This window comes from Symphalangus syndactylus, chromosome 16 (genome assembly GCF_028878055.3).
Source record: "Symphalangus syndactylus isolate Jambi chromosome 16, NHGRI_mSymSyn1-v2.1_pri, whole genome shotgun sequence".
Classification (NCBI taxonomy): domain Eukaryota; kingdom Metazoa; phylum Chordata; class Mammalia; order Primates; family Hylobatidae; genus Symphalangus; species Symphalangus syndactylus.
The window spans coordinates 12,572,290-12,594,315 of record NC_072438.2 but is presented as its reverse complement, the minus strand read 5'-3'; the positions used below and the strand labels follow the sequence as shown (position 1 = coordinate 12,594,315).

The 22,026-nt window shown below is 46.4% G+C and overlaps 1 protein-coding gene across 4 annotated transcripts in view; it reads right to left on the bottom strand.

Annotated features, from left to right (window-relative positions):
- RGS12 (regulator of G protein signaling 12) overlaps positions 1–22,026 on the bottom strand; it is a 149,290-nt gene that overhangs the window by 96,133 nt on the left and 31,131 nt on the right. For 3 of the 4 annotated variants that reach the window (XM_055245792.2, XM_063619365.1, XM_055245793.2), the window contains exon 3: positions 3,455–3,571. In XM_055245792.2, the coding sequence (XP_055101767.1) occupies positions 3,455–3,571 (117 nt within the window). Of the gene's footprint in view, positions 1–133; positions 183–3,454; positions 3,572–22,026 lie in introns of those variants that run through there. The other variant, XM_055245799.2, reaches the window with a different exon arrangement.

Below are 22,026 nucleotides of genomic sequence, written 5' to 3'. Positions count from 1 at the left end.
ATGCCACAACCAGAGACACTTAGACCACACGACAGGACTAGAAGCTGACAGCTTCATGCTGTGGGCAGCTTCTCTAAGGCACTGGAACAAGACTCCATATTATAAAGAGACATTTACCCCTCTTAATGCCTACCTTTTTGGCTCGGCAGAATAATGGTGTAATGGAAATTTCGCAATCAGTAGCTTCTGCTGGGAACTAGATAGAACCCTGAGAGATCCTTGAGTCCACCTAGTGGGCGACTTTGGCAACATCCCTAATACAACGGGTGCTCACTCTGCTTTAATCCAACTCAGTCACGGGACACTAGATGATAAAATTGCTCTACATTATCCATTGCGTAAAGAAGGAAATGTCTGTGCTACTGCTGATACTACGTGCTACACCTGGATAAATTCTTCTGGGAAAATTAAGGCCTACATACCCAAAATAAGAAAACAGGTCTGGGCATGGTGGCTCATGCCTGTAATCTCAGCAGAGGCGGGAAGATAGATTGAGCCCAGGAGTTCAAGATCTGCCTGGGCAACATGAGAAACCCCATTCTCCACAAAAAGGAAAAAATGCACACACACCAACAAAAGAAACAGGCCATATATTATAAAAAGTCTCACCCAATTCCCCATGGTCATTTGATTTATTCAACTGGTTGTCTTTAAGCCTATGTTCATGACTCAAAACATTATGCAAACTGGGATTGTCATATTATTATTAATTTCACTCTGCATCTTCCCTTTTTAAATTGTTTATCTGTTGCTTAAGTCTCTGCAGAAGTACAACTCCTAACAGAATCATGCTGGCGCAGGGCGTTGAGATGGTGCCAACACCCATGGAACAGACAAAACCGTACTTAACAGTGGACTCAGGTAGACTGCGCCTGAGGGCCACTCCCTCCACACCTCCCTGGTTACTCAAATGTGGCTAAATGAGCTCTGACGCTGACTTCTGGTCACCAGTCACTTCCTGCTGATGTGGAACCAGACCACATCAAACTGGGACAGCTCCATCCCAGCACCAAGGGGCAATCAAAGCCTGACTGCAGGATGACTGGTCAGCTATGCTTTTGGAGAAAGATCTCAATTAAAAGGGGGAAATGCGAAAGTTGTCAGAAAGAAAATGGAGTCACTTGTATTAAAAACCTTAACAAAGTGTTACAGAGCCAGAGAAGGCCAGGAAGGGAGGGTTCTCATGCTCACAGACCTGATAACAAATCCCTCACAAAAGACTGCAAAACCACAACCTTGCACACAGGCCATCTCAGCCTCACATACAAAAATATTCCTCTGAAGACATCTGTCCCACAACTGCCTGTCCAACCTTGGACTGGTACCATCGTTGTAAGATAATTATCTCAAAACGATCCTGTGATCCTCCTCATTTTTCCTTTAAAAACTGCTGTCTTCCTTGACCTCCCTGAATATTCAGTTTACTACAGCATGCATATTCTCATTGCAATGCCTATTCCCAAATATTAATACATATCGTTTTCTTACAGACAGCCTTCCTCCATGTTATTCAGGACGATGGGCTCAGGAGGCAGACCACCCCTCACTTGCGAAGGCTGCTCAGATCCCTCTCCCAGGAGTCATGGAAGGCGGCCAGCAGCGAGCAGGGCCCACGCAGAAAAGGACAGGCAGCCCTGCCGCCTGGGCCATCCTCCTTGGCCCCAGTAAGAGATTGACAGCCAGGAAGTTTCAGGTGTGGGGCAAAGACAGCAGGGGCCACACACCCTGTGGAAAGCAGCAGGGCCCTGGTGGAGATGGAGCATCCACTGGGGACACCCAGTGATTAGACACTGGAGCTGTCTGTCAGGAGCATGGCACTGACCCCAGCAGGGGGCACACCCGGCAGCCACTGACCCTGGCAGGGGGCACACCCGGCAGCAATCCACTACGAGATGGAAGTTTACATCCAGCAGGGAAGGGGCAGGTTGTGCAGAGCACGTGGCCCAGACCCACATGTCATTCACCAGGGCACCAGCACAGCTCCGTCAGCCCACACCCAGGGCCACATGGTGAGTTCCTCATGACCAACAGAAAAGGAGGAAAATGAACAGGACTCGTGCACAGATGGTCAGCTGAGCATGGCAGTATGAGCCAAAAATGGCCCCGGGGTCCTCAGCCTCAAGCTAGGCCCTGCCTTAGGCAGCACACACACCTTTTGAGTCTTCAGCAGCAGTATGGACACCCCATCGCAGCCGATTCTGATTGCTGCCCGCCCAGATACAGCACGCTAGCCCTGACCTGCCCTCGAGTTCCCCGGAGAGACCAAAGCTAAACAGGCCATCCAAGGGCAGATTCCTATTTGTAGTCACAACGTGCCAATCCCCAGGACCCCTGCCATCCCTGAAGCCACCTTTTCTCCTGGAAGAGCAGGAGCTGGGGCATTCAATGTGGACGGAGCCTGGCCACATCGCTCACGCAGATCCTTCCCGGCTAAGACCACTCTCGCCCGTCCCACACGCACTGAAGGAGACATGTACAAGAATGCCGTGAGGGTAGACTCTCTCCCACTCCCACTGAGTGTCTATCGGTAGCGGAAGGCATCAATCATCGTCATGTACTCATAGCAGAATGCCATACAGCAACTAAAAGGACTGGACTGAAAGTCCAGGAGTAAATCTTGAAAACATGACACGTTCTAGAATAAGACATTAATAAGAAGACATAGAATATAGCTGCACCTGTATAAAATTTTAAAACATGCCAAATCAGACAGTCAAAGGATCAGTGGTTGTCAGTGTTCAAGGGGAGGGTGCAGGGTAAACAGGTGGGGCACAGAGGATTTCCAGGGCGGCGGCTTTCTCGGTGATACACAGCGGTGGCTGCAGGGCACGGACATTTGTCCAAACCCACAGAGAGGACAGCACGGGCAGGAACCCTCATGTGAGCTGAGGACCTGAACTAATAATCATATGTCCACACTGGCCTGTCAACTGTAACAAACACCCACACCAATGCAGGACGTAATGATTCTGACGGTGCATTTTTAACAAGTGGGTGGGGGCATAAGGGAACTCTCTGTACTTTCTGTAAACCTAAAACTGCTATAAAACATAAAATCTTTTCATTGTTCTTTATAAAAGAAACACAGACAGAAGATCCACACAAAATGACACTTACCCATGTCTGTGGATCACACTCTGTCTTCAAGGGGGCAATGACAGGTCCTACCTCGTAGAGTTTTTATGGGGATTAAACCAGCTCATTTCTAGAAGTGTTCACTGGAGTCTGGCACACAGAAGAGCTCCCCAGAAAGCCCTGTGACAGTTCAGACACATTGCAGGGTAGAAAGGTCCCCAAACGTGCATGGGACGCTGTCCCCAAGAAAACAGGGGTTACCACTACGGAGGGGGAGGGGAGGAGACCACAGGGACTCAAGAGCCAGACGTATCTGCAAGGTGGACTTGCATTTTTTAAAACTTGAAGGAGAAAAGAAGAAAAATGAAAATTAAATTACCTCAAGATCATCAAGGGAGCGAGTGATACTGAATCTCTTGGACCTCCCAAATGACCTCCGAGCAGACGTGCGTTGAGAAGGCTGAGTGAGTCCAGTTCCCCGCCCAAATTTTGAGCCCTAAACACGAAGAAAAAAGGCATCAGGTTATTCTTTTGGAAAGAGATGTTTAGTCTTGTCCAATGCATGGCATAGCAGAAAATCAAGGAATACTGTGGAACAAAGACTTTTTAAAAAGAGAGATTTAAAAGTCATCCCAGGGTAAATCTTATGTTAGGTATATTTTATACAAGAAAAACATGCAAAATTGAAAAAAAAAAAAAAGAGTCATCCCAGGATCGTCAAGTATTTGCTCTGCCAACTGCGTGCCTCTGACAAAGCCTCCACCTCTGTAAACACAGAACAGGATGACGGCAGCCCACCCCACAAGGCTGTTACCCAGATCAAACGAAATCACGTGCAAGGGTGCTTGGAAAGTGGACACAGTACATTAAGAGTAAAGATGATTAGTATGATTATTAGTAAAGATGAAGGCAGGTTTTCAGCAAAGTCGTGCTTTTTCATGATTTTGTAAGCACTTTAGGAAATGGAAGAATTCCTAAGCATTCCGCTGGTGTCTGAAGACCCAACCAACTCCGGCGTAGGAAATAACCGGCTATTAAAACATCCCGTCTCTCTTCCTCCAGGAAATGACCAGAATTAATTCAATTCGACAGACATTTATGTTGTGCCTGTCATTATGCTAGACACATCCCCAAATGAGAAGCTGGCTCCAGCAAACCAGTTGCCACCTCTTAAAAACAAAAAGCATCACAGTTGGGAGCTCTGCTTCCCTGAGGACTTGGAATCCTAAGTGACCAATTTCAGGTTTGAAGGAAGGGAACCTGTTTATGTCAAGATTTCGAGGCTCTGCAGCTACTTTTGTCTCCCCATCTGCATAAGAGTCTTGTAGAAAACCCTGCCGCAATTCCTTGAGAGTCCCTAGGGAAACCTATAGCATACCTGCACCTTCCTGGAAGCAGATGGAGCAGGCCGCCCTCCCACCTCTCTCCTCTCCTTGCCCACCACGCTGACACACCCCACACACCCCATCATGTCCTCAGACCCATTCCTGCCTGGGTCTCCCTGCACTGGGCCGCTCCTCCTCAACTGAAAAGTCCTTCCTACCCCACCCATTGTCATGGCCCAGCCCCACACCACCCCACACCCCAGGGCCTCTGCAGCCTCCTACCCTCTGCCCACACCTCCATCCTCCACCCACCCTTCTGTCCACACCCCCATCTCTCCATTCTCCCTCCCCCTGCACCCCCATCTCTCCATCCTCCCTCCCCATGCACCCCCATCTCTCCATCCTCCCTCCCCCTGCACCCCCATCTCTCCACCCTTGTCCCCTCCCCACACCCTCATCTCTCCACCCTCCCCTCCACCCACACCCCCATCTCTCCACCCTCCCTCCTCCCACACCATCTCTCCACCCTCCGCTCCACCCACACCCCCATCTCTCCATTCTCCCTCCTCTCACACCATCTCTCCACCCTCCCCTCCACCCACACCCCCATCTCTCCACCCTCCCTCCTCCCACACCATCTCTCCACCCTCCGCTCCACCCACACCCCCATCTCTCCATTCTCCCTCCCTCCTCCCACACACCCATCTCTCCACCCTCCCTCCCCCCGCACCCCCATCTCTCCACCCTTGTCCCCTCCCCACCACACATACCCCCATCTCTCCACCCTCGTCCCTGCCCACACCCTCATCTCTCCACCCTCCCCTCTGCCCACACCCCCTAAAGACGGGCAGAGGGGCGGCACTATTCTCTTGGCAGGTGAGAGGTCCAGGACCCAGGGGCTGTGGCTGCCGGGAACACGCGAGGATGCTCGGGTAGGGACGCCACCACTGGGCCCCCGCGAGGCCGAGAGAAGGCTCTGAGGCTGTCATCCTGAAAGTGGCAATGCCCAGCAGAGGGCAGCCGGCAGGCAGAGGCCTAGAAGCACAGTGGCCAGGTGCCAGATGGACCGGCCAGCACAGGTGTCAAGCACACACCAAGCTGAGGCACCACAGTTGCCAGCTCACTCCAAGGCACTAATGGCACAACTGCTTGTTTTCAAACCGAGGAGCAGGCCCCCGTGCACGCCGCACCTCCGAGGCTGGAGAACGCACTGCACTGGCCAGCACCTGCCTGCTGCTCCCATGGGGCTCAGCTCAGGCTCCCGCCGGCTCCTGCCTTCTGTAAATCAGCCTGTAAGACACTCCTTGGAGGGAACCTGTGGTCCCATTCGGACACAGATGTGGCTTTCTGGTGTCTCTGCTCCCAATGGCAGGCACCTTGAGCATCCCGTCAGTGCGCTCTTCTGTGGTGACTGATAAATTGCCACCCCCACTCCCTCCTGCTTAGGCCAGCATCCGTGTCCACGCTCTGGGTCCACACCCTCCTCTCACCCCTCCGGCTCGCGTTCTCTCTGAAGCATGCACTTGTTTGGTCACCTTTTGAGTGCCTTGCTAGCAAGTTAATGAATCTGGCAGATTCTTGAGAAAAACTTAGCTAAGAAATTTCTTTTTCAAAAAATGTGCCCACAGCTGACCCGAGCTGTAACATGTACCTGGAACACAGCAATCCCCTTGCAGACCCACGACCTACACATCTGGCCTCCCCACTGGTGGTCCTGTTCCCATGCCCGCCCCGTGCTAGCCAGGCTTGGTGCCCTCAGAGGCTCCCACGTGATGCTCTGTGCTGCTGGCGGGAGCTCCCCTGGGCGCCCGCCTCATGGCCTTTGTGCATGTTCTTCCCTCCCCTGACCCCTCAACCCAAACAACTCCTCTTTTAAGAGACCTTTAAGCCCCTGTCTAAGTTAGACTCCCCAGCGTCCTCTCTCCCAGTCTTTGGGTCTTTTCCTTCCCATCAGTGACACCGCTGTCAGCCATGTGGAATCTCCCCCAGGGGACTGCCATGGAACGACAGCAGCAGAGCCCTTTGCTTCGTCTGATGCTGTCTGAAAACTTGCTGCCCAGCACAACGCCCAGCTCCTGGCAGGTGTGCGGCCCCGGCAGAGGGGAGGCCTGAGAAGGTGCTCGGCAGTGCCCGTGAGACACACGACACGGAGGCCACAACACGGGGGACTGACTGCCCAACAATGGGGAGCACAGGGCACCTGTACGGCATGCAGACATGTGTTACGGCAGCAGCAATAACAGGGGAAATGTTCAGTCCACTGCTAAAGCAGTACTTTGTTCTCATTATAGATTTGCTATTCTGTATTTTCTGCTCTTGGGAAGGGTGGGGAATGAACCCATGGCTTTGTGAGATTAAGGCTGTCAGAATCAAAATGAGTCACTTGTGTTAAAAACCCTAACAAACAGAGCTGGGGAGGGCCATGAAGGGAGGGCTCGCACATTAGTATGCCTGGGAATAACAAATCCATCACAAAGGCTGCACAAACCACAGCCGTGCACACAAGCCATCACGGCCTCACTCAAAACACGCTGTGAGGACATCTGCCCGGCGACCGCCCGCCCACCTCCAGCCTGTATCATCCTTGGTGCTGATCCTTGTCGCAAGGATAATTATCTCAAAACAATCCTGGGATGCTCATTTTTCCTTTAAAAGCCTTTGTCTTCTTTGGCCTCCCCAGCGATGCACTGTAGACCATGGCGAGTATCTGCCCACTGCAACGCCCTCCTCCCAGATAAACATCATTTCTTTCAGAGACCCTCTCTCTGTTATTTAGGTGGACAGAGATAAGACAGTTTAATTTTTTTTTGAGACTGGATCTCTTTTTAATCTCTTTTGAGACTGGATCTCACTCTGTGGCCCAGGCTGCAGGGAGAGCTATCATCATGGCTCACAGCAGCCACGACCTCCCAGGCTCAAGCGATCCTCCCACCTCAGCCTTCTGAGTAGCTGGGAGCACAGGCATGTGCCACCAGGCCCAGTTAATGTTTGTATTTTTTGTACAGACTGGGTCTTGCTATGTTGCCCAGGCTGATCTGAAACTCCTGGGCTCAAGCAATCGCTCACCTCAGCATCCCAAAGTGCTGAGATGACAGGTGTGAACCACCACACCTGGCAGCCCTGACCACACCCCAGGTGAGCGGCCCTTCCACAGTCAGCCTTGAAACTTGCTCCCAGCACAGGCAAAAGAAAGGATGTCTGACGCCTGGCCACACGTGGATGTGCTGTGCGCTTTGGAGATGTAAAGGAGAAAGGAAAAGTGTAACAAGCAGACAGAAAACAATTCTCGCAAAGAACTGAATCAACTCATGGAACGGGGCCAGTAACAGATGTGACACTTCCACAGCAGGGAGAGACCAGCGTTTATTCGTGTTTCTCAAATTGACAAAGTTTTGTAAATTAATAAATTCAGATAATCACCGCCGATTTAACACCCCCTGCTGGTGTGACATAATCTTGACTCTTCCCCAAAGAGTACTAAACAGGGAAGACAACAATAAAAATGGCCTAAAAGGCCACTTGTTTCAAACTCCAGCTTTTAAGTTGAGAAGACTCCTCACAACTGTCTGAGAAGACAGGTGGCCCCCAGGGCACCATCTCCACTGCCCAGCCTTCGGCCACCACACCCAGCACTCAAGGGCACTGAGTGGAGCAGACACCGCCCGCCACCCACAGAGCCCGGTCAGCCTGGCTCCCAGGCATCCAGGATGCAGTGAGCCAGCATGAGCCAGCCGGCTTCAGGGAGAATCAAGGGCCTCAGGCCAATCAACCTGCCTGGCTACAGGGTCCCAAGGGACAGGCGGTCAGCTGGCATTACTATCACAGACAGGCCCAGAAAAGCATCGGGTTCCCTCGAAAGTAAAACCACTAGAAATGAGGGGAGGGGGAGGGTAGAACCTCACCCACTGCTCAGGTACCAAATTTCTCGGTCACTCTCGGTGCCAACAATGAATTGCTGGGCACAGTGGCTCACGCCTGTAATCCCAACTCTTTGGGAAGCCAAGGTGGGTGGACCACCTGAGGTCAGGAGTTCGAGATCAGCCTGACCAATATGGAGAAACCCTGTCTCTACTAAAAATACAAAATTAGCCAGGCGTGGTGGCGTGTGCCTGTAATCCCAGCTACTCAGAAGGCTGAGGCAGGAGAATCACTTGAACCCGGGAGGCAGAAGTTGCAGTGAGCTGAGATCACGCCACTGCACTCCAGCCTGAGCAACAAGAGCAAAACTCCATCTCAAAAACAAAACAATGAATCATTCCATGCAACCATCAGTTCGGAGTGAAGAATCATTTTGGCACAAGAACCGTTCCAACGCCTCAACCCATAGATGAGAACCAGGAAGTCGGGGAAGCAAGTCCACGCAAGGTCACGCAGCTCGTGGCTGACCTGGGACATTACCCAGCTCCTGCTGTACAACTGCACTGCCGCTTTTTATTAAACTTTCAAAATACTTATTCAATCTGACTTTAAAATCCAGATAACATAAAACTTACCATGTTAGCTGGCTCGGTAGCATTAGGTGTGCTCGTACTGTTACGCAAGCATCACCACCATCCTCCAGACCTTCTCATCTTCCCAGAACAAAGCTCTGCCCCATTTAACACGCACTCTCCGTTCCCCTCCCCCAGGCCCCCTCTCCCACTTTCTGTCTTTATAAATCTGACTGCTCTAGGAATCCCATGTAAGTGGAACTGGATAGTGTTTGTCCTTCTGTGACTGGCTGATTTCGCTGAGCATGGTGTCCTCAAGGGTCATCCATGGTGTAGCCTGTGTCAGAATGTCCTTCCTCTTCAAGGCTGAATAATATTCCACGGTATAGATGGACCACACTGTGTTTATCCATCACCTGATGATGGACATCTGGGTGGCTTCTGCCTTTCAGCTATTGCAAATAATGCTGCTATGAACATGCGTAGAAAGAGCATCTCCTCAAGACCTTGATTTCAATTCTCTGGGTATATACGCCGAAGTAGGATTGTGGGCCATGCGGTCATTGTACTGTTCGTTTTTTGAGGAGCCACCACACTGTTTCCCACGGTGGCTGCAGCACTTGGCATTCCCAGCAGTGTGCCAGGGTTCCAACTCCTCCGCATCCTGCCCAACACGGGTCATTTTTCTCTCTTGTGGTGGTGGTGGCAGTTGTTTTATAGTAGCCATCCCAAGGAGTGTGAGGTGCTGCCTCACTGTGTGTTTAGTTGGCACTGGCCTAATAATTGATGATGGTGGGCATCTTTTCATTGCTCATTGACTACTTGTGTATCTTCTTTGGAGAAACGTCTATTCAAGTCCTTTGCTCATTTTTTAATTTTTCTTTTTCTTCATTTTTTTTTCCTACTTCACAGTTTCACACTGGATCTTTGCCCATTTTTTTTTAAATTTTAATTTCTCTTTATTTTCTTTTCTACTTCACAGAATTCACACTGGCCTTTTGCCCATTTTTTAACTGGGTTGTTTGTTCTTGTTGCTGAGTTATAGGAGTTCTCTATAGACTCTGCATACTAACTCCATATCAGATACATGGCTTGCAAATGTTTTCTCCCATTCTGTGGGTTGCCTTCATTCTGTGGGTTGCATTTTTTAATGCATAGAGTTTTCACATTTGATGTAATGCAATTTATGTATTTTTTTCTTTCGTTACCCCATACCAAGTACTCAATGAATACTTACTGAACAAATAGACTGTACGCAAGAGAGTATGTAGCTTAAAAGAGAGACGAGATCATCCGAGGTATTTCCAAAAAGAGGCAATATACAGACTTACAAGGAGTCAGATTTCTAGCTCACATCTTTGCATCTCCTGCTGTATTCTTCAGGGTTCACTCAGGAGACAGAAACCACTCGTAGTTCTAACAGAGTTCTGTGTAGAGAAGGGGTAGCTTGGTATTGAGGGACGGAAAGGCAGAGGGACTCTGAGATGCCATGGAGTAGCAACCTCGGGAAGCCGCTGCCACCCCAGGGCTGGGAAAATGCAGGGAAGCAGAGGGAATTACTCTAACTTGGCAGCCCAGAAGAAAACAGCTGGTGGAGCTGGGGACCAGACCACCGAGGGACATGACATGGGGCTCCAGCCCTCGGGTTTTGTTTGTTCGTTTGTTTGCTTGTTTGTTGAGACAGAGTTTCACTCTGTCACCCAGGCTGGAGTCCAGTGGTGGGATCTGGGCTCACTGCAACCTCCACCTCCCAGATTCAAGCAATTCTCCTGCCTCAGTCTCCCAAGTAGCTGGGACTACTGGCACGCACCACCATGCCCGGATAATTTTTTTGTATTTTTAGTAGAGACGGGGTTTCACTATGTTGGCCAGGCTGGTCTCGAACTCCTGACCTCAAATGATCCGCCCACCTTGGCCTCCCAAAGTGTTGGGATTACAGGCATGAGCCACCGTGCCTGGCCCAGTTTTTTGGGATTTTTAGAGTTGGGGGTCTCACTCTATCTCCCAGGCCAGAGCGCAGGGGTACGATCATAGTTCACTGTAACCTCCAATTCCTGGCCTCCCAAAGTGCTCGGATTACAGGTGTGAGCCATGGCGCCCAGCCCATCCATTGTTTCTGAGGGGCCGGGAGGTTGGCGCAGTGAGCTGGGCAAACTGCAAACTGAGAGGGGAAGGAACTGCCCCTGTGAGGGTGAAACGTTGCTATGGTGACACTCCTGCCTTGCCAGCTCCGGGGAGCGCCCCTGGGGACAGAGCCTTACAGGGATGCAGCTGTGAGCAGGAAGGTGGTGCGGAGACCCTGTTGGTGTCATAGAGGGTGGGCTTAGGGCTGAGGGCAGTAAGCTGAGTAACCGGCACACCTGGTTAAATCTGTTACAACAAAACTCTGTGCAGCAGGAAGAATTTCAAGCCCAAAAGCAAAACTATTTTAGAATCAACAAAATTCCATTTCAAACATAAAACTAGACAAACTTACAGCAATGGTTACGGAGTAACGTGTAAGGAACCAAAGAAAGGTTTCTGGGTCATAGCAAAGCACCTTCTGTGAAAGGAAGGAGAAAAATGTGCACAAAGACTGGGTGTCCTATTCAAGAAAGAAAAAGATGAATATTATACATGAAAAGACATTTAAGTAGAGATATTAATTTAAATTATTCCAAAATATCTTAGGGCCTGTGATGTCCCAAGCAATTGACTGGGACTAGAACCTTTAACGACAGAAACAAAGCACATAATTTCTTCACCAGTAAAGGAGGTGGGTATAGACTAAGGAAATAAACCAAACAGGTTTGAAATTAAAACAAAACAAAACATAAAGCAAGAAAGCAGGGAGGGAGAACCTAGAAAAAGTGGATTCACAGGAAGAATGCAGTAATATCCCAGAGCCAAGACTCAATGTGCCAGTCACCCAACACATCAGTGACCTGCATCTGCCAATTCAGCCTGATCTTGTTGAGCTGTCAGAAGAATCTGCCACTTACAGTAACAATTTGAAAACAGAAATGGAAAAGCTTAAATAAAAAGACGAAGTGCTGACTCAGAAAAAGCTGCTTTCACTAGATTAATAATAGACAAAACAGGATTTATCCCTAATTTTAAAATTTTTAAATAAAAAATTATTGAAATCCTCTGGAGGGAGGATAAAAATAAAATGTAAGATTCAATATACGAGGAAAAGGAGAAGAAAGGGAGGGAAAAGAGAAGGAAGAGGAATAGAAAAGTTCTACCATTAATTTTTTATGTTTTGTGAGACTACAGTAATCTTGATACCAAAACTCGACAAAGACAATGAGAAGGGAAAGTACGAGATAGTCTCACTCAAACACAGACTTTAAAATTATACAAAAATAGTAGCAAACCAAATACATCAGCGTATAAAAAGATGGTCATAAGTTAGGTTTATCTCAGGAATGCAAGTATGGTCTATCATTTGAAAATCAATCATTGTAATCTGCCATGTTGGCATCAAAAGGCAGAAACATGATCTCAATGAATGCAAAATAACAAAGAAAACAGCTAAAATTTAACACCCATTCATGAAAACAAATATTAACAAGTAGTAATGAAGGGAACTTTCTTAACCTTAACAAGGTAGCTAGATCTAAAAAGCAACTAGTCAATCATACTTCCATATATCATAAGAGCTAGCATGTATAATTCTATTTTAATTCCTTTTTCAATCAGCTTCCTCAGGTTGAAGCATTTACAATTTTTAAAAGGTACCATTTATAATGGCAAATAAAATTATAAGGTACCGAGAAATAAATCTAGCTAGAGAATAAATTGAATTAAAGATGTTTATGAAGGAAATTATAAAGTTTTACTGAAATAAGCCAAAATGAGAGAGAAGAGAGATACTATTTTCATGGATAGGAAGGCTTGATATCCTAAAGATATCAATTCCCTCAAACTGAGCTACAGATTAAAACACAAAATGTCAATAGCATTTTGGGGAATTTGTAAACTGGTTGTAGAATCTACATAAAACAGCAAGGCCCAAGCACAGACATGAAAACCTGCCCTAGAAGACATAAAGACTTATTATAAAGCTATAGTAATTTTTAAAAATATAGTTGGGGATACTGACTAGGAAGGAACAGAGAACCGAGAAACAGACCCACACATACATGAACACATGATCCATGACAGAAGGAGCACTGCTGATCCACGTGGAAGGACGAGATTAGTGCTAGAACCACCGGTTACCCACAGAGAAAAAAATTAACTTTTGTCTCACCTGATTCTTTTCATAAACTCCAAGAAACTTTAAGGGGAAAAGGGAGAAAATCTTTTTTGACCTCGGTAGTAATAAATGTATTAAATAAGACACAGACTGGGTGCAGTGGCTCATGCCTGTAATCCTAGCACTTTGGGAGACCAAGGCGGGAGGATCACTTGAGGTCAGGAGTTTGAGACCAGCCTGGCCAACATGGTGAAACCCCGTCTCTACTAAAAATATAAAAATTAACCAGGTGTGGTGGTGGGTGCCTGTAATCCCAGCTACTCAGGAGGCTGAGGCAGGAGAATCACTTGAACCCGGGGAGACGGAGGTTGCAGTGAGCCGAGATCGCACCACTGCACTCCAGCCTGGGCGACAAAGTGAGACTCCATCTCAAAAAAATACATATATATAAAAGACACAAAGGGTAAACCGTAGGAGAAAAGATTATACATCTGGCTAGAAGAGTGAAAACAGGAGTCATGCCCAGGGCAGGGACACATGCGATGTGCACAATAAGCCAGGGACTAGCAGCCAGCATCTATCATTCCCGCAGTCCATGAGGAAAAGACAGCCCAAGAGGAAACAGGGACCAAAAGGTGTGAGTAGGCGCCTCAACAGAGAGGAAATGCAGAGCCTTATAAGCAAGGGAATGCAAATCAAAGCCACGTGAGATACCACTTTACAGATCCCAGATTGGCTAAAAATTTAAGTCTGGCAGGCCTACCTGGAGACAGGTACAAGAATTCACTAGCGCGTTATTAGTAATTTTTTAGTGGCTCTGTGTATGCAGCAGTAGATTCACGCAATGGATTATAGTGTTAAAATGAACAGACTGTGACTACCGATAACATCATGGATAAACCACTGAAATAACATGAAGTGATTAAAAACAAGATGCAGACAACTGTGTTATTAAGCCATTTCTATAAAACTGAAGCAGAAGCAAACTAATCAATACACCGCCACCGATTCCAACTCTTCAGACACTTCTGGTTCTGCAGGGACGTGGCGGCCACCTTGCTCTGAACAGTCTCACTTTCCTGGAAACCCCAAAGAACACGAGCCAACAGTGAGGGGGCCACACTGGTCTCTGCCCCTTTGCTCAGGGATCCCCTACCTCCATGGCCCCCGAGCCATCTGTCCTAGTGATCCCAGCTTCTCAGGGAGCCCCTGCCCTATTCCAGGATGGTGGGGGCTTCTGTCCACTGCTTCCCAGCCCCTCCACAGGCCTGAAGCTGTTCTCACTGCGATACCATTCCCCAGAGAGCGCACTCGGTGGCCCTGGTCAGGATGAACCCCATGGGCAAAGGCTGCAGGGACTAGGAAAGGTCACCTGGTGCGGGCGGCACAAAGCCCCAGGCCCCCAGCTTTGCCGCAGGCCCGTGAGGCTCCTCTCCCTGGAGCCGCCGTTCCTTCCCAGGACCGGGTGGACTCGGAGTGCCGCTGCCCAGTGTCTGCCTCCCTTCCTTCCGCTGGGGACGGAGAGCAGTGCCATGCTGGCCCCAGGGATCCCTGTTTACACAGGGTGATGGCCAATGGCACCCTCCCCAGAGAGACTTACATCATGGGGCCTTAGCTGTGACCCTTTTAGAATTATCCAGACTTTTTTTTTTTTTACAATCTATTTTGAAACTTCCTCTCATTGTACTGGAAAAACAGCGTAAAATCTATGTGCTGAACCTGAAACTCTCTTGGCCTGCAATCCATGGAGCCTGTCACTGGCTACGCCATGTAAGTACAGTTTGTTTCCAAGGCCATCTCTCACTGACTTTGTTCTTATTAAAATAATTTTTTTTAGTAATTTTTACTTTTCCTTCAAAGGAAGTTTTTTTTTTTTAGTAAATATGTTCATATTCCCATCATAAGAAGTTGAAACAACACAAGATAAAAATTCCCTGGATTCTTCCCAGTTTTCATTTACTACCTCTGAGATAACTACTATTACCCATTTGGGGTGTTTCATTTGTATTTTTTCCTTATATTTACATATAAACACATGTGCACTTTAAAATGTATAGGTTTCTTTGAGGGGTGTTGGAAATTTTTACACAAAAACAGGATATTAAATATATGTGTTTTTGTGACTTGCTTTTTCCACTCAATATGCCCTCGGGAGCTTTCCCTATCAGTAATGTATTGATCCGCTTTGCGTGACAGAGGCTGCTCGCCATTCCTGCAATAACCAGTCTCCCCTTCTTCCACAGGAATAGAAATCTTAGCTAGACACATGGCTGTCCAGCTAAGGACTACATTTCCCAGCCTCCTTTGCACTAGGCAAAGCTATATGACTAAGTCTGTCCAATGAGATGTGTGCAACTTCCAGACTGTGCCTCCACCTCCCTCTCCCTGCTGATGGAAATGGGGAAGTAAAGCTAAAGGAGCTATCTCAAAGTTCAGGGCAAAAGCCACATGTGGAGAGCAGCAACGACACAACAGAAGGCACCCTGGGTTCCTGATGAGAGTGGAGCCTCCACACCAGCTCTGGAGGGTTTACTCAAACTATACTTCTTATATCTAAACCCCTATTATTTTAATTTGTGCTGTTACAGCATAGAAACTCGTATTACTTTAAAATGAGTGTATGGATCCCATAGTATGGAAATACTACATTTTTTTTTACTCCATTGTCAACAATTTCATTCAATCAAAAAAGTATTAAGTGCCTTCTAACTGCCAGGCACTGTTCTAGGTGCTATTGTTGCAAACACGCTGCCAATAAAGATCCTGGATCACAATTCTTCACGCCTTTCTAGTACAGGTATCTTCTCTCCCTGAGTGAAGGAAGAAGGCAAGGAGGAGGAGCCTGTAGTCCATTCTCTCACTTTAACTGGGGTTACCCCAAAAAAGAAAGGTGATCTAATCAAATTTCCTTGTAAACTTGCTAATGAAAGACCTCCTGGCAAACCCAAGGATATTTGCTAGCAGGAGAATCCTTATCTGTGGAATGTTTTCAGCGGGATGTACTTGGTGTGTCTAGGATTGCTTACAGGAAATAAACTTGGAATCCTAGGAGTTATGGAGTACAGATCCCTGAAAAATGCCATATAAACTATGCAGCTCTCAGAGTACAAAATGGAGTCACTTCATGGTCAACAGCTTCCTCCGTGTAACTGATGTAAGCAGGTGCATTTGCTTAGAGACCTCCCATGTGAAATCTGGGCCAGAGCACATCCTCACACAGCAAGAAAGAACCAGGCGGTGTAATTGGCAGACAACTTCTCTCTGCTTCTATAAAGCCTCACAATTACATGTGTCCTAGAAATTATTTGGAAGCTTGATATGCAATAAGATCAGTGACTCCCAAAAGTTTAATCTAATAGTTTTATCACTGTGTTCTCTTAAAGGGAAAATTTGTTTTAAAAAGGCAAAGGAATTCCTTCTCTTACTCCTTCCTCAACTAAACGTAATAGACTGAAATTTTGCATTCATGGACTCAGGTTTGTAAGACATTTAACTTTAAAATGTACTTTTATTTTATATAACCCAATCTGATTTTCTAACTCTAAGCCAAAATTACACCTGCTGCAGATTTAATTCAGTCATTTCTAAGTAAACAGTCAAATTAACTTTTCCATCAATTCTGCTCTTTAGTGCTTCAGTCGCATCACATTCAAGCCCCCTCGGGTGCGCCGCACTGTTCCCCTCCCTGCAGTTTCAGTGGATGAGGGGATGTTTGTATAACTGTTGCTTCAACATCACAGGGTGAGGCCACCAGCCTCTCAGGTGTCACTTGGTTTGGTCCTGCGCTCATCTCATTCTCCCACTGCCTGGCCTGGGTGTAGGCCCATAACCACATTCACAGCCGTGTGCAACACACTCTCTCAAGCTCTGTGACCCCCTGAGAGCCCAGAGGAACTTCTCATGCCACTCAGAGTCATCCCTTGCCCTGACCCCGCTCCCACCTTCTATGAGGCAGTCCCCCTCCAAGTTCTAAACACACCAAAGAAAACAGATCTTTTGCACTCCCGAGTCCCAAACATGAGGGCAGCTTCCATCGGGGCCACCATGGAACTCAAAGTGGATGTGAAGGCTCCTCCCACCCACCTGACTCCCTGGGGCTCTCCAGTTCTCCTCTTCTCGCCCCACAGCTCAGGCGTTTCTCACAGGGAGGGTGGGGAAGGAAGTACCGATGCACACAGTGTGCAGCTCAGTCTTCGTGCCTTTCATCGGAACCCTCGGCTCTTCAACCCGGAATCCACCAGCTGAGCCTCCTGGCCTGACAACTTCCCCTTGGGGTTAAAGGTGACCCTGTGACCTCCCATCCAGACTGGACATGGTTAGTAGACAAGGGGGAGGAAAATTCACGCCAGGTAACAGATCCCAGACGGCCACTCTGCTCACAGGGCTGCCCACACACCCCATGACCTTGACTCCTTTAGGACACAGTCGCATGTAGTTTGAAGAACCAGGGCAGCCAGGTCAAAAGTTTTCTAAGTTTACAGGAGAAAATTATAAACCAACACTCCCAACACAGCTCCTGCTGACTTTCCCTAGAGTAAGAGAAATCTCACTACCATCTGCATTATTACTTAACTGCAAAACTACTACATCTATACCTGTATCTCTCTATCCCTACTGTGTGTATATATATACAGTCATAGTCCATTTTCTGTTGCTATAACTGAATAACTGAGACTAGGTCATTTATTTTTTAAAAAAAGAAATGTATTCATTACCATCCTGGAGGTCAAGGGACTGCATCTGGTGAGGGCCTACTTGCTGGTGGGGACTCTACAGAGGGCATCATATGTTGAAGGAGCTAAACTGGCTCTTAACAGACCCACTCTCTATTTTTCGTAGATATGATTAAAATGTATTTGTTTAAATGTATGGAGTACAAGTACAATTTTGTTATTATACATGCATAGACTGCACAGTGCTGAAGTCTGGGCTTTGAGGGTATCCATCACCCAGATAACATACGTTGCACCCATTCAGAAATGTCTCATCACTCACCCCTCCTCCCACCCCCTCACCTTTCCAAGTCTCCATTCTCTACCATTCCACTCTACATCCATGTGTACACATCATTTAGCTCCCACTTATAAATGTGAACATGTGGGATTTGTCTTTCTGTATCTGACTTGTTTCACTTAGGACAGTAGCCTCCAATTCCATCCATGCGGCTGTGAAAGACAAGATTTCATTCTTTTGATGGCTGAATAGTATTCCATTGGGTATAGATGCCACGTTTCCTTTATCCATTCAGCCAGCAATGGACACTTAGGTTGATTCCATACCTTTGCTACTGTGGATAGTGCTGCAATAAGCAGAAGAGTGCAGGTATCTTTTTGATATAATGATTTATTTTCCTATGGGTAGATAGACATCCAGTAGTAGGATTGCTGGCTCGAATGGTAGCTCTATTTTGAGGACTTTGAAAAATCTACATACTGTTTTCCATGGAGGCTGTACTAACTTACCTTCCCACCAACAGTGTATAAGAGTTCCCTGGACAACATCTGTTATTGTTTGAGTGAGGTAAGATATCTGACTGTGGTTTTAATTTGCACTTCTCTCATGATTAGTGATATTGGGCATTTTCTCATATACCTGTTGAACATTTGTAAATCTTCTTTTGAAAAATGTCTATTCATATCCTTTGCCCACTTTTTAATGGCGTTATTTTGTTGCTGTGAGTTGTCTGAGTGCTCATATATTCTGGATATTAGATCCTTGTCAGGTGCATATTTTGGAAATATTTTCTTCCATCTTGCAGGCTATGTGTTCACTCTGTTGATTATTTCTTTTGCTGTGCAGAAGTTCTTTAAGTCCCACTTGTCCAATTTTGTTTTTGTTGCCTGTACTTCTGAGAATTCAACAATAAATTATTTGCCTAGACCAATATCCAAAAGAGTTTCCCTAGGTTTTCTTCTAGTATTTTTATAGTTTCAGGTTTAAGTCTTTAATCCAGCTTGAGTTGATTTTGTATATGGTGAGAGATAGGAGTCTAGTTTCATTCTTCTACACAGGGCAATCCAATTTTCCCAGTACCATTTATTGAAAAGGATGTCTTTTCCCCATTGTATGCTCTCATTAACTTTGTCAAAGATCACTTGGCTGTAAATACGTGGCTTTATTTCTGGGTTCTCTATTTTGTTGTCTAGTTTTATACCAGTAACATGCTGTTTTGGTTACTACAGCCTTGTATAATTTGAAGTCAGGTAATGTAATATCTCCAGCTTTGTTTTTGCTTAGAATTGCTTTGGCTATTCAGGCTCTTTTTGGGTTCCATATAAATTTTAGGATTGCGTTTTCTACTTCTGTGAAAAATTACATAGGTATTTTGGTAGGGATTACATTGAATATGTAGATTGCTTAAGACAGTATGGTCACTTTAATGATATTAATTATTCCAATCCATGAACATGGATGTTTTTCCATTGGTTTGTGTCATCTACAATTTCTCTCATCAGTATTTTGTAGTTTTCCTTGTGGAAATCTTTCACTTCCTTGGTTCAATTGATACCTAGATATTTTATTTTTGTAGTTATTGTAAATGGGATTGCTTCCTTGATTTCTTTCTCAGCTAGATTATTGGTGTAAAGAAACACTACTGATTTTTGTATATTGATTTTGTATCCTGCAACTTTGCTGAATTTGTTTATCCAATCTAAGAGTTTTTCAGTGAAGTCTTTAGGTTTTTCTAGATATAAGATCACATCTAGCCAGGGGCGGTGGCTCACACCTCCCAGCACTTTGGATAGCCGAGGCAGGCAGACTGCTTGAGCCAGAACTTTGAGACCAGCCTGGGCTACACTGTGAGACTCCATCTCTACAAAAAAATTTAAAAATTAGCCAGGCATGGTAGTATGCACCTGTAGTTCTAGCTACTTGGGAGGCTGAGGCGAGAGGATCTTTTGAGTCCAGGAGTTTGAAGTTACAGTGACCTAGGATAGCAGCACTGCACTCCAGCCTGGGTGACAGAGCGAGACTTTATCTCAAAAAAAAAAAAAAGATTATGTCATCAGCAAACCAGGATAATTTGACTTCCTCTTCTCTAATTGGTATGCCTTTTATTTATTCCTCTTGCCTGACTGCTCTGGCTAGGACTTCCAGTGCTATGTTGAATAGGAGTGATGAGAGTGGGCATCCTTGTCTTGTTCCAGTTCTTAGAGGGAATGCTTTCAACTTTTCCCCTTTTGGTATGATGTTGGCTGTGGGTTTGTCACAGATGGCCTTTATTATTTTGAGCTATATTCCTTCTACAACTTGTTTGTTGAGGGTTTTTATCATGCTGAATTTTACCAACTGCTTTTTCTACGTCTATTGAGATGGTCATATGGTTTTGTTCCTAATTCTATTTATGGGATATATCATATTTATTGATTTGCATATGTTGAACCATGCTTGCATCCCTGGCACATAACACATCATAGCGTATTATCTTTTTGATGTGCTGCTTGAGTCAGTTTGCTAGTATTTTGTTGAGGATTTGTAATCTATGTTCAATAGAGATATTGGTCTGTATTTTTGGTGTTGTGTCCTTGTCTGGTTTGGGTACTGGGGTGATACCGGCCTCACAGAATGAGTCAGGAAGACCTCCCTCACCCTCCATTTTCTGGAACCGCTTCAGGAGGGTTGGTACTAGTTCTTCGTAGGTTTGGTGGAATTCGGCTGTGAATCTACCTGGCCCTGGGCTTTTCTTTGTTAGGAGATGTTTTTGTTACTGATTCAATCTCACTGCTCGTTATTCAGACCCACTCTTTTGATAACTAATCCACTCCTGTGACAACCTAGCAAGGATGAATGGGTTATGGATTCTGCCATTCATGAGGGCTAAGTCCTCACGACCCAATCACCTCTTAAAGGCCTCACCTCTTAATACTGTCACATTGGGGATTACGTTTCAACATGAGTTTCAAAGAGGACAAACAGTCAAACCATAGCATATCCCTAATATGTAGCTTTTAACCTATATAATAAATTATAAAAGTAACCAAATTTACTAATTGATTTTATGCCAAGGTTCATATCAAATAAATCAAAATAAAACTTAAGCTGCATTTCTGAACCAAGGAATCCTATCCTTTACCCTCCAAGCATGCATAAATCACCTTTCAGAAAACTCCTCCCAAGAAAATTCCCACTCTCTATTTGAACTCCAGCTACCAAAAATTCATTCATTTTCAATTTTTCCCCTTTGGCAGATTTTTTTATAACTAGTTTAAAATATTTTGACCAAAGCACTAATTTCTTTTATATACAAAGAGCTCTTACTAATCAATAAGAAAAAGGCCTACAATCAGGTAGAAAAATGGCCAAGGTACATGAATCAGGAGTAGACAATAAAAGAAATATTTATGGTCAATTAAGATACAAAATTGCCCAATTTAAGAAATTAAATAACACCATTTCTTTCCTCTCATATGGGCAAATAAATAAAAGACTGATAAAATTCTAGAGCTACACGAGTAGGAAGAAAAGGGCCTCTTCTCCAGCTACCTAAGATGCTGAAAGGGAAGAAGGCCAAAGGGAAGGAAGTGGCCCTGGCCCCTGCCACCATGCGGCAGCAGATGGCCAAGAAGATGGACGTCTGAGGAAAGGCCTAACATTTTCTGCACTGGACAGGACATCCAGCCATTACAGGGACCTCACCCACTTTGTCAAGGGCCCTGCTGTATCAGGCTGCAGCGGCAAAGGGCCATCCTCCATGAGTGGCTGAAAGCACCTCCTGTGATTGACTGGTTCACCCAGGCCTCAGGCCACAGGCAGCTACCCAATGGCGTACGCTGGCCCACGGTACCAACCAGAGACAAGCAAGAGAAGAAGCAGAGACTGTTGGCCTGGGCTGAAAGACAGCACTGGCACAGGGGACATCCCCACTAAGAGACGGACCACGTGTCCTTCCAGCAGGGGTTGATGCTGTCACAACCTTGGTGGAGAACGAGAAGGCTCAGCTGGTGGTGATCGCACGTGACGTGGCTCCCACTGAGCTGGTTGTCTTCCTGCCTGCCTGTGTCCTAAGATGGGG